At 38.6% G+C, this 13,119-nt stretch overlaps 1 protein-coding gene across 1 annotated transcript in view; it reads right to left on the minus strand.

Annotated features, from left to right (window-relative positions):
• Positions 1 to 11,785, minus strand: part of ACADSB (acyl-CoA dehydrogenase short/branched chain) — a 38,618-nt gene extending 26,833 nt beyond the window's left edge. Inside the window, exons 1-2 of the mRNA XM_053692613.1 lie at positions 11,621 to 11,785; positions 547 to 709 (exon numbers count right to left, since the gene is read on the minus strand). Of these exons, the coding sequence (XP_053548588.1) occupies positions 547 to 709; positions 11,621 to 11,656 (199 nt within the window). The 5' untranslated portion in view covers positions 11,657 to 11,785. The remainder of the gene's footprint in view (positions 1 to 546; positions 710 to 11,620) is intronic.
• Between the last annotated feature and the right edge of the window lie 1,334 nt (positions 11,786 to 13,119).

A 13,119-nucleotide genomic window follows, 5' to 3' on the forward strand; every position in this document is an offset into this window, starting at 1 on the left:
AAATCTGTGTGCTGCTTTCAAATAAAGTGTTCATTTTTGTGTTCAGACAACTGAGTGTTGCCTCAGTTTTGTTCACCTATATAACTTTAGACTGCGGTCAAAGGGAGATACCAGGAGCTATTGTTCTGGATAAAGGGATGTCCAGGACAAGGGAAGTGTTCTGACGGAGGTACACATTCGGGGTACCAGGTGGTCCATCACAGTTGAGAACATGGGTTATGCTTGCTTATTGGTGGGTAAATGTAAGCCTCCAATAAGCAAGCGCTATCCATGGCGCTGAACCTAAAATGGGCTGGCTGCTAAGATTTACATTCCTGCTTTTAAAATAAAGATAGCAAGAGAATGAAGAAAAATTGATAACAGGAGTAAATGAGAAAGTTGCTTAAAATTCCATGCTCTATCTGAATCATGTAAGAAAACGTTTGGGTTCAGTGTCCCTTTAAATAAAAAGACTAGACTTACTTCAGATATATAACAAAAGCAAATAGCTGTGTGCTCTATATTATTTATTTAATACGATTTGTGCATATATGAGCTTGTTTATACCTAAGTCTTTCATCATGATTTCTTCATCCGTGAATGTTTCCAATGGCGCATGCACCGTGCCTTCCCTAGGTACGTGAGCCAATGCATCTGCCTTAGAAGATTTCAATCTATGAGATAGCAACTGAGCAGTAACCAAAGAGCGGGGAAACCCTTTAAACACCCCCTGAAAGAAAAAAAAAAACAGAAAAACATCACAACAAAATTAAATACTCTCTGTATATGAGTGTATTAACCCCTTAACGACTGAGGACGTGCAGGGTACGTCCTCAGAAAAAAGGCAGTTAATGCCTGAGAACGTACCCTGCACGTCCTCAGTGTGGAAAGCAGCTGGAAGCGATCCTGCTCGCTTCCAGCTGCTTTCCGGTTATTGCAGTGATGCCTCGATATGGAGGCATCCTGCAATAACGTTTGTAAGCCATCCGGTGCAGAGAGAGCCACTCTGTGGCCCTCTCTGCACCGGAGATCGGTGGCTACCGGCGTTGGTGGGTGGGAGCCGGACCGGGAGGCGGGTGGCGGCCATCGATGGCCATGTGGATCTGAAGGGGGGCGGGATCGTGGGCGGGGGTGGCTGGGGGCGCGCACGGGCGCGCGCGCGTGCACGGGAGGGTGGGGGCGGGCGCGTGCACGGGGAGGGAGCGGGTGGGAACCGCTACACTGCAGAAAATGGGGAAATAAAAAATATAATAAAAATAAAATCTAAACAATCAGCAAGGTGGTGGGGGTTTGTTTGTGGGGGGTGGGGGGTTGGGGGAAGCTACACTACAGAAAAAAACAAAAAACCCCAAAAAAAAGCACTTTTTATTGTAAACTGGGTACTGGCAGACAGCTGCCAGTACCCAAGATGGCCCCCAATAAGGCAGAGGGGAGGGTTAGAGAGCGGTTTTGGGGGGGATCAGGGAGGTTGGGGGCTAAGGGGGGGATCCTACACAGTAGCATATGTAAATATGCTAAAAAAAAATTTCATTTTTTTTTAAAAACCCTTTTATTTTAGTACTGGCAGACTTTCTGCCAGTACTTAAGATGGCGGGGACAATTGTGGGGTGGGGGAGGGAAGGGAGCTTTTTTGGAGGGATCAGGGGGTGGGATGTGTCAGATGGGAGGCTGATCTCTACACTAAAGCTAAAATTAACCCTGCAAGCTCACTACAAACTCCCTAATTAACCCTTTCACTGCTAGCCATAATACACGTGTGAGGCGCAACAGGATTTAGCGGCCTTCTAATTACCAGAAAGCAACGCCAAAGTCATATATGTCTGCTATTTCTGAACAAAGGGGATCCCAGACAAGCATTTACAACCATTTGTGCCATAATTGCACAAGCTGTTTGTAAATGATTTCAGTGAGAAACCTAAAATTGTGAAAAATGTTACGTTTTTTTTAATTTGATCGCATTTGGCGGTGAAATGGTGGCATGAAATATACCAAAATGTGCCTAGATCAATACTTGGGGTTGTCTACTACACTACACTAAAGCTAAAATTAACCCTACAAGCTCCCTAAAAGCTCCCTAATTAACCCCTTAACTGCTGGGCATGATACACTTGTGGTGCGCAGTGGCATTTAGCGGCCTTCTAATTACCAAAAAGCAACGCCAAAGCCATATATGTGTGCTATTTCTGAACAAAGGGGATCCCAGAGAAGAATTTACAACCATTTATGCCATAATTGCACAAGCTGTTTGTAAATGATTTCAGTGAGAAACCTAAAGTTTGTGAAAAAATTTGTGAAAAAGTGAACAATTTTTTGTATTTGATCGCATTTGGCGGTGAAATGGTGGTATGAAATATACCAAAATTGGCCTAGATCAATACTTTGGGATGTCTACTAAAAAAAAATATATACATGTCAAGGGATATTCAGGGATTCCTGAAAGATATCAGTGTTCTAATGTAACTAGCGCTAATTTTGGAAAAAAATGGTTTGGAAATAGCAAAGTGCTACTTGTATTTATGGCCCTATAACTTGCAAAAAAAGCAAAGAACATGTAAACATTGGGTATTTCTAAACTCAGGACAAAATTTAGAAACTATTTAGCATGGGTGTTTTTTGGTGGTTTTAGATATGTAACAGATTTTGGGGGTCAAAGTTAGAAAAAGTGTGTTTTTTTTCCATTTTTTCCTCATATTTTATAATTTTTTTTATAGTAAATTATAAGATATGATGAAAATAATGGTATCTTTAGAAAGTCCATTTAATGGCGAGAAAAACGGTATATAATATGTGTGGGTACAGTAAATGAGTAAGAAGAAAATTACAGCTAAACACAAACACCACAGAAATGTAAAAATAGCCTTGGTCCCAAACGGACAGAAAATGGAAAAGTGCTCTGGTCACTAAGGGGTTAAGGACCACAGCACTTTTCCATTTTCTGTCCATTTGGGACCAAGGCTATTTTTACATTTCTGCAGTAATTGTGTTTAGCTGTAATTTTCCTCTTACTCATTTACTGTACACACACACATTATATACCGTTTTTCTCGCCATTAAATGGACTTTCTAAAGATACCATTATTATCATCATATCTTATAATTTACTATAATTTTTTTTTATAAAATATGAAGAAAAAATGGAAAAACGGGGGGCGTGTCCAACCACCGACTAAGATGGCTGCTGTTAGCTAGTGCTCCACTTTGCAGTCGACAAAAAAAGGCTGTTTATCTTTCCTTGGACCCTCAGATCTGGCTCCGGTAAGGGGATCTGAGATACCTACAATTCAAGGATTAGATTAATCTGAATTTTCAGATCAACGAGAACAAGCAGACCTGATTAGGGAAGGTACGCCATTGAGGCCTGGGAGCGGCCTATACCTTCTCCTACCCCCTATAATAATCTGACCTGTCAGTCCAACAAGCCATTTGAGCTGAAGCAAATCTTCCTAACGCTTTACAATATATTCGGTCTTAGTGTGGAAGACACCTACAACAATATTGCAATATGTTAATGAAGGACATATTGAGTGTTTTAGGGCAAGCCCTAACAGACTTTGAAAATAATCTTTGTGCCACGATACAGGGGACAACTATACCTCAGCGGCTCAGCTGTGTAGCGGAGCCTAGATCAGAAACCTACGCTTCCGATATAAACCTCCAGCAAAGTCCGACTGAGGCATGGCAAAGTGTGGAGCCATCACCACTTCTAGATGGAGGTATCTGCGCCATGTACCAAGCGGTAGACTGTTTGGAGCAACGAGTGCACACGCAACAGGAGAGAGTTGAACACCAGCTGAGCGCACCCTGGATAGATACGGAGCTTCGACCTCAGGCTCAGCAGAGCTCAGTTGAAGTGCAGGGGCTTCGCATGATGGAAACCGTGCAGCTGGTGGTACAGAGTCAGGTGCAGCTCAATCCTATAGCGAATACTGAGATGCGGTACATTTCGGCTCTGCTTTGGAGATGCAACAACCCCGGGACTTTGCTCTGCGATATGAGAGGCATTTCCGTTGCTATACCTTGTCTACTATGCCTCTTCTGGTTCACCGATCTGAACTTTTTTGCTAGATCAGGATGTTGGTTCCTGGCTGACAGAACTGGAGTGGGGTAATTCTATACTTAACGGACTGTGGACTGGTTTATGGCTACTGGATGTTTTGAGCTAATATGGTTGTGGAAATATGAATGTTCGATATGTTTTGTGCAACCTTCCCACCCACCTCTTGGACTCCAGTACATCATTTTCATTTATTGTTTGCAATGGGTTTACAACCTACGCCACTCCTAAGTTTCTGTGGGTTAGATAAGATGTGCCTATGCTATTTATGATACATGCAAAGGGGAGCAGCTACCATTTATCTCTTGTTATTTAGCTCATATATTTGCCTATAGTTAAGTGACTCGCTGAAAATAAGGGGAGTATAGGATTATCGAGAGAGGAGGTAATGTAGATTTGCCCTAGTCAGCCTGCTATTTACTGCTCTTTGCTCAACGATCTACATATTTCTATTAGTCCTAGGCTGTCTCAGTAATCCCACATTTTATAAGGCAGGATTGGGAGTGTGATCCTATTTTAGCCTAAATATGTAGATTTGACCCAGCGTCCTATCCTCTTAAATAGTCCTAAAGGCTAGAGGCCACTCTAGCCATCATTTTAATTATGCAACTGTACTCTGTTGTCCTTTATTTTTGCCACTAGAGGGGAGGGATAGATTAATGGAAGTCAGTACAATACAGCAGACTTAATTTAGATATGTATGTCTGTACACTATATGTATTAAGCCTCTAATTCTCCTCTAGGTTTCCTTGCTATTTTATATATATGGTTGCAGTGTTTTTTGTTTAGTTGGTATGTTACGCTAAATTGCTCATATGTGTCTAGACGATTAGAGTAATCTATTGTTTATCGACCCCATTTTATTTCATTAACCTTTGCCCATGTGTATCTGCGACCCCTCGCAACGCCCCCCCAAAATGTTTGTTTATTTTATAAACAGTGAAACGCAGATTTCACAAAATCTTCCCCCTATACTTTTAAAATTGGTGTATCCTACATCTAAAAAGCTATTACCCTTCCCCCAATATTTGATAGTTGGTTGTAGGACCTATATATGGTCCTATATACTTTATCTCTAATAGCTTTATATCCATTTGGATAATTATAGACCTAAAGCCTCTACAGTGGGCTTATACGTTACATTGAAAATTTTTGAGGTTACTTATGGCTCTATTCTTCATTTAGATAGTACCTTAGTATTAACATTCCTTCTGACCTTAGATAGTGAACTGTTCGCTCTAACTTATGCCATATAATGCTGTGAATATGTTTGGATTATGTACAGTACTATGTATGAATATTTACCCTCGTGGGTTGAGGGCTTATGTAAGTCTTTATATTGTACTGTTCTTTATATCACCTCAATAAAAAAAAAAAAAGGAAAAACACACACTTTTTTAACTTTGACCCCCAAAATCTGTTACACATCTACAACCACCAAAAAACATCCATTTTAAATAGTTTCCAAATTTTGTCCTGAGTTTAGAAATACCCAATGTTTACATGTTCTTTGCTTTTTTTGCAAGCTATAGGCCAATAAATACAAGCAGCACTTTGCTATTTCCAAACCACTTTTTGTCAAAATTAGCGAAAGTTATATTGGAACACTGAAATCTTTCAGAAATCCCTGAATATCCCTTGACATGTATATATTTTTTAGAAGACAACCCAAAGTATTGATCTAGGCCCATTTTGGTATATTTCATGCCACCATTTCACTGCCAAATGCGATCAAAAAAAAAAAAAAAAAATTACACTTTTTCACAAATTTTATCTTTCTCACTCAAATTATTTACAAACAGCTTGTGCAATTGTGGCCCAAATCGTTGTAAATGCTTCTCTGGGATCCACTTTGTTCAGAAATAGCAGACTTATAAGGCTTTGGCGTTGCTATTTGGTAATTAGAAGGCCGCTAAATGCCGCTGCGCACCACACGTGTATTATGCCCAGCAGTGAAGGGGTTAATTAGGTAGCTTGTAGGGAGCTTGCAGGGTTAATTTTAGCTTTAGTGTACAGATCAGCCTCCCACCTGAGACATCAGACCCCCTGATCCCTCCCAAACAGCTCTCTTCCCTCCCCCACCCCACAATTGTCCCCGCCATATTAAGTACCTTATTGTGCACCATTGTGGGTACTGGCAGATGTCTGCCAGTATCCGGTTTGAGATAAAAATACGTTTTTTTTTTTTTTTTTTTTAAATCTATTGACATATTTTCTGTAGTGTAGCTGCTCCCCCTCAATATACAACCCCCCACCCCCTCCCAGATCTCTTAGGTAATAATTCCCACCCTCTCCAGTCCTTACTCCCACCGTATGCAGTACATAAGATGTGCCATAGTGTAGTGTTCCCACCCGCTCCCGCCCGCGTGCACGCCCCAGGTGACTCCGCCCATGATCCCGCCCCCCTCTGACTTCTTCCTTCCACCGATGGCCGCCCACCCGCCTCCCTGCATCGGCTCCCACCCACCAACTATCACGGCCATCGATGGCCGATGCAGAGAGGGCCACAGAGTTGCTCTCTCTGCATCGGATGGCTAAAATATGTTGTTATTGCAGGATGCCTCAATATCGAGGCATCACTGCAATAACATGAAAGTGGCTGGAAGCTATCAGGATCGCTTCCACCGCTTTCAACGACCAACGACGTACGGGGTACGTCCTTGGTCCGTAAGGGGTTAAAGAGACATGACCCCCACATTTTTCTTTCATGGTTCAGATAAAGCATAGAATTTATATCTAATATCACATTTACTTTGTTTTCCTTGGTATCCTTTGTTAAAAGCAGGTAGACAGGGTCAGGAGTGTGCACATGTCTGGAGCACTATATGCAGCAATTTTGCAAGAATACTTTTAATAATCATCTGTTTACAACAGCACTAGATGGCAGCCGCAGCAGCGTGTTTGCTGCCATGTAGTGCTGCAGATACATAGACACATGCACACTACCTACCTAGGTATGCTTTTCAACAAAGAAAACCATGAGAAGAGAGCACCATGAAAAGAAAGCAAGTGTAGTAATATAAGTAAATTGTATCCTCTGTCATAGTCATGAAAGACAGAACGTGGGTTTCATGTCCCTATTTCATGTCCCTTTATAAACACATTTTAAAGGGACAGTCTACACCCAATTAAATAATTAGCCGTTACTTTGATCACCCTTAAAACATACCATTGCACCCCTTTGCATACTTGGCAGATGGACCAGTACACAAGTAATGTTACGATGAGTAACTTTATTTGTCTTCTAGATATGGCCGCCAAACTCCTCCCTCTCCTCCTTCATCCCCTTCTCTATTCCTTTTCCAGACTCGTGCATGTAAGAAACCGCTGTTCTGCTTATGCGCATAGTGTTCCGACCGCTGACAAGAAGCGGTCGGAACACTATGTATTGTAGTGTAGATTCATATAATCAAAGTAACACTCAATTACACAAAGGTTCCGGATATTTTGTTCCTATTTAATTGCGCATGCGATTTAATTGCGCATGTGCGAATCGGCGTGAACTCTTCTTCAAAGTTTAACAAGTAAGCAGATTCTGATTGGACAATTTAATATAACACGGTGTAAAGATATAACAGTGGGGGGAGTTTGGCGGCCATATGTACATGAACTAAACCAATGTTCTTTTTAGGATTATTTGTGTACCGGTCAAGCTACAGGACATGCAATGCAGTGCAGGTGGATCTTCTATGGTTAATCTAAGGTATGGGTTTATGTTTAATCGGGTGTAGACTGTCCCTTTAAATTTACTTCTTATTATCTCATTTGCTTTGCCCTCTTTATTAAAAAGGATGCGTAGGGAGGCTCAGGAGCTGCTGATTGGCGGAGCACTTATATGCCTGCTGTCATTGGCTCACTCCATGTGTCCAGCTAGCTCCCAGTAATACTTTGCTGCTTCTTCAACAAAGGATACCAAGAGAGTGAAGCAAATTAGATAATAAAAGTAAACTGGAAAGTTGTTTAAAATTGTAATCTCTATCTGAATCATAAAAGAGAATGCTTGGGTTTCAGGTCCCTTTAACAGTCAGTGACCGTCTATATCACAGACCACCTGTGCATAGAAATGTACTTTTTGTCGTTCGAAATTCAAAATTAATAGCTTTAACCATTTTGTTCTAAGAACACAATATATATTTAAAGGGACATCAAACCCCAAAAAAATCTTTCATGATTCAGATAGAGACTATAATTTAAAACAACTTTCCAATTTACTTCTGTTATCTAATTTGCTTCATTTTTCAGATATCCTTTGTTGAAGAAACAGCAATAGACATGGGTGAGCCAATCACATGAGGCATCTATGTGCAGCCACCAATCAGCATCTACTGAGCCTATCTACATATGCTTTCAAGCAAAGGATATCAAGAGAATGAAGTATATTACATAATAGAAGTAAATTAGAAAGTTGTTTACAATTGCATGCTCTTGCTAAATCATGAAAAAATACAATACAAATAATTGAGTTTAATGTTGCTTTAAATAAAACCCATAGCAATTTGGGGATTTATCATTGCTAAGATTATTGCATTACGGTTAAATTCTTTATTATTCAAGATACAAAAACATGAGTTAATAATTATCATGTGCCTCTGATAAAAGGAGCATAAAGGTTCAAATGAAAATGTTCATGGGTGCATTTCAATTTTAAATAGAAGGATATTGCAAAATACTTCTATTGGCAAAATGTTTCTGGCATTCAAACAACATACAGTACCTTCCCAGAGAGCCAGCAGAGGCTTATATGACACTAATAAAAGGGACATGAAACCCCAGATTTCTCTTTCACGATTCAGATAGAGCATGCAATTTTATACAACTATACATTTTATTTCTATTATCAAATTTGCTTCATTCTCTTGGTATCTTTTGTTGAAGGGGCAACAATGCACTACTGGGAGCTAGATGAAGACATCTAGTGAGCCAATCACAGAAGGCATATATGTGCAGCTACCAATAAGCAGCTAGCTCCCAGCAGTGCATTAGTGCTCCTGAGCCTACTTAGGTATGCTTTTTAAACAAAGGATACCAATAGAATGAAACTAATTAGATAATAGAAGTTGTTTAATATTGAATGCTTTATCTGAATCAAGAAAGAAAAAAATTGGAGTTTAAAGTCCCTTTAAGGGGATACTGAACCCATGGGCCGGCTCGTAAGCTTTATATTCCTGCTTTTTCAAATAAAGATAGCAAGAAAATGAAGAACAATTGATAATAGGAGTAAATTAGAAAGTTGCTTAAAATTGCATGCTCTATCTGAATCATGAAAGAAAAAAAATTGGGTTCAGTGTCCCTTTAAGTTAATTTATTCTTTGTAAGAATGACCTATTTGCAAATTTGGGTTGACTGTCCCTTTAAGTCTTCACTGACGCAATGCACACCACTGGCAGCTCTCTGAACTGGCATTGTGTTTGAATACTGTACTGGTTAACAGGCACTCAAAGCAAATATTCACATACAGCTGAAAACAGTAATAATGTTTACTAGAAGTATTTTGCTAATGAAGTTTACTGCATAAGTACTTTAATAATTGAAATGCATTCATACATCATTCCATTTTGACCTTTCTATCCCTTTAAAATGGGATTTGCTTTAAACAACATTTTTCATTTTTTTTGTCTTTGGCTCACAAGAGACTTCATTTTGATGTCTACAGAGTGAACACACAAAAGTATATTCTCTCTTTTTTTGTTTGTCCCTTAGCAATGTCAGGAAAGATCCCATTAAAGGGACAGTAAACAATGTGTAATTACAAGACACTTTTGTTGTCTTGCTTTAGATCACATATCAATCATGTCTAAATATTTTTTAAACAAATGAACATCTTATTTGCTGCAATTGTTTTCTAATAGTCAAACTTCCCCCACCACTTGCCTTATTTGGAGGAGCTAATATGGACTTGAATGTGCAACTGACAAGGTTAGAATAAAGTGATTATGCTAGCATAAAGGTCATGGTTTTGCAGCTCTTATTTGTTAAAGCCAGTTAGATAAAGACATGCAGCAGGGTTAGCCTCAAGAAATCTGCAGTGTGCTTTTTCAGTGCTGAAAATGAGAAAAACCACAGTTTCCTTAATTGGCTACTTTCATATACAAGTTATATTTATCTTAGATTAAAAAGAGAGGCGTAATGTATCCAAATACCCAGCTTGAGGTTAAAAGAATAGTCTAGTCAAAATTAAACTTTCATGATTCAGATAGAGAAGGCAATTTTAAGCAACTTTCTAATTTACTCCTATTATCAAATTGTCTTTGTTCTCTTGGTATTTTTATTTAAAAAAGCAGAAATGTAATCATAGAAGCCGGCCCGTTTTTGGTTCAGCACCTGGGTAGCACTTTCTAAATGTAGCCACCAGTCAGCAAGCGCTATCCAGGTGCTGAACCAAAAATGGGCAGGCTCCTAACCTTACATTCAAATAAAGATACCAAGAGAACAAAGAAAAATTTATAACAGAAAATTAGAAAGTTGCTTAAAAGTGCATGCTCAATCTGTATCATGAAAGTTTATTTTTGACTAGACTATCCCTTTAAGGACACACAGGAAGCGGTTCTCACCATAGATTGAGAATAACATCAAGCATCCATTGCCTCAAAATCCTTATTTTCATTGTATAATTTTAGATGCGGCATAACACAGAAATAATGAGTTCAACTTAAAGGGATAGTAAACACTAAAAATGTTATGTTAAAAAGATAGATAATCCCTTTATTTACCATTCCGCAGTTTTGCGTAACCGGCACTGTTATAGAAATATACTTTTTACCTCTGTAATTACCTTGTATCTAAGCTTCTGCAGACTGCCTCCTTATCTCAGATCTTTTGACAGACTTGCATTTCAAGCAATTAGTGCTGACTCTTAAATAACTCCACGTGCTTGGGCTTAATGTTATTTATATGAAACACATGAACTAACGCCCTCTAGCTGTGAAAAACTGTCAAATGCATTCAGATAAGAGGCAGCCTTCAAGGTCTTAGACATTAGCATATGAGCCTACCTAAGTTTAGTTTACAACTAAGAATACCAACAGAACAAAGCAAATTTGATGAGAAAAGTAAATTAGAAAGTTGTTTAAAAGTATATGCCCTATCTGAATCATGAAAGTTTAATTTGGTATTTACTATCCCTTTATGTATAATTCCTTATAGCCATTGTGGTACTGCATAATATATCAGAAATTACAAAATAAGGACAATAGACACCATTGGTCTAGCATTTGTCCCCAATGTATTTTCAATCCCTAATTTCAAAGATAATTTTACAGAGATACAAGTTGATTGTTGTCCATTATCCAGAATAATAAAATAATCTTTATTAAGAATAATTTGTATTTACCTAATTTATGCAACTTGATATTACACATATTTTAATCGTAAAGGGTGGCCACAAAATGTAACCTCTTTGATGCCAAACGACTATAACACTCTCTGGCGCTCAATGGGTTAACAATCAAACCATCGAGTTATTAAGTAACATCTTAATGAAGGTTATCACTGTTGCTAATAATTTATTTATTTCACCGCCATAGCCAAATAGTCACAATGTGTGACGGCTGTTACACAAATTGCAGCTGTCATAAACGTCCTTCTCACCTGAGCCGTACGATGCAGTAAACCTAAACCAGCCATGTTTGCACTGACAGAATCTCGCGAGATTCAATGCGAGAGTACTGCTTGCGTTTCAAGCCTCGTTTTCATTTTGTTCATTAGTTGGTTGTTTTTGCTGGTCTTGTGTGTGAGATGTTCATGTTGTAGTCTGAGACCGAGTAAAGGACGGAGTATAGAGCATTCACATGGGACCTGGCATGACCCCTCTGAAAAAAATGAAGTTTATAAGCAGTAGTGTTAGCATTGCTAGTGTACATGTGTGGTAGTAGTAAATACTGTCACTGGATAACGGGCTTGAAAAACTTGTAGCTGAGCCTAAAAGAAAAAAATCAGTGAGTCCATCCAGACCAGAGTATTTAAAATATATATGTGCACATTTTTATTATCATGTCACCAATTATTCACAATCAAGGAAAGTAAAAGATGAACTAAAAAGTGAATTCATCACTACTATATTCATCACTATAAGTTAGTTCATGTCACTTTAAAGGGACATCATACCCTCTTTTTTTTTCTTTGCATAAATGTTTTGTAGATGATCTATTTATATAACCCATAAAGTTGTTTGATTTTTAAACTGATAGTTTTGCTTATTTTTAACCCTTTCCCACTGTTAAGCCGTTGTATTTCCCGTTTTTAAAGCCGTTATGACGGAATACAACGTCATAGCCAACGGCTGTCCTGAAGCCTACTGCGCTTGCAGGATTTGATTTTGGTCTAGAGGGCGTTCCTACTGGATTTTTAAATCCGTATCTGTGCATATTCTTCTTTATAGTAGTGTATATTACATGCAGTTATATGAAAAGTGGTGTATACTGTCTCTTTAAGAAAGTTATATAATAAACTCAACTAATCTATACAGCAATGTACAAGAAATTACTATATTTTATCAAATAAAAACATATTTTATATTATTAAGTCACTTGCTTTCCAAATAAGCACTTTGATGGGGTATTGAACTCAAATTTAACCCCTTCCCTGAATAGGATCGCGGGCTGGAGGCCGTGCCTAGAGTCATAGGCACTCCCCCCAGACAATCACATCATTGAAATCACGTGATTTTACTTTTTTAACCCTTTACCGCCGTTGTATTCCGTTGTATTCCGTCCAAACGTTGTTCCGATGTAGACATTATGACCCTGTCATAAAAAGGGTTAACTTATTTGTTTACATCGGAACTTTGTTGCAATATAGAAAAATAAGTATGGGCGGGAAGGGGTATATCTAAAAATGTTTAAAGGACAAAAATTAAATGTACATAGATTGATTGTATTTTTGAATAGTAACATATTTACAAATTGAGTCATTACCAGATGGTACACTGTCTGAATAGGTTCTGTGTTTAAAATGCTGGTGCACGGTGCATACTTAAAAAGACATGAGATCCCTATTTCTTTCATGATTTAGAAAAACCAAACAACTTTAAACAACTTTCCAATTTGCTTCTTTTATCTTATTTGCTTCATTCTCTTGATATCCTTTAA

This window comes from Bombina bombina, chromosome 9, assembly GCF_027579735.1.
Source record: "Bombina bombina isolate aBomBom1 chromosome 9, aBomBom1.pri, whole genome shotgun sequence".
NCBI classification, from domain to species: Eukaryota; Metazoa; Chordata; class Amphibia; order Anura; family Bombinatoridae; genus Bombina; species Bombina bombina.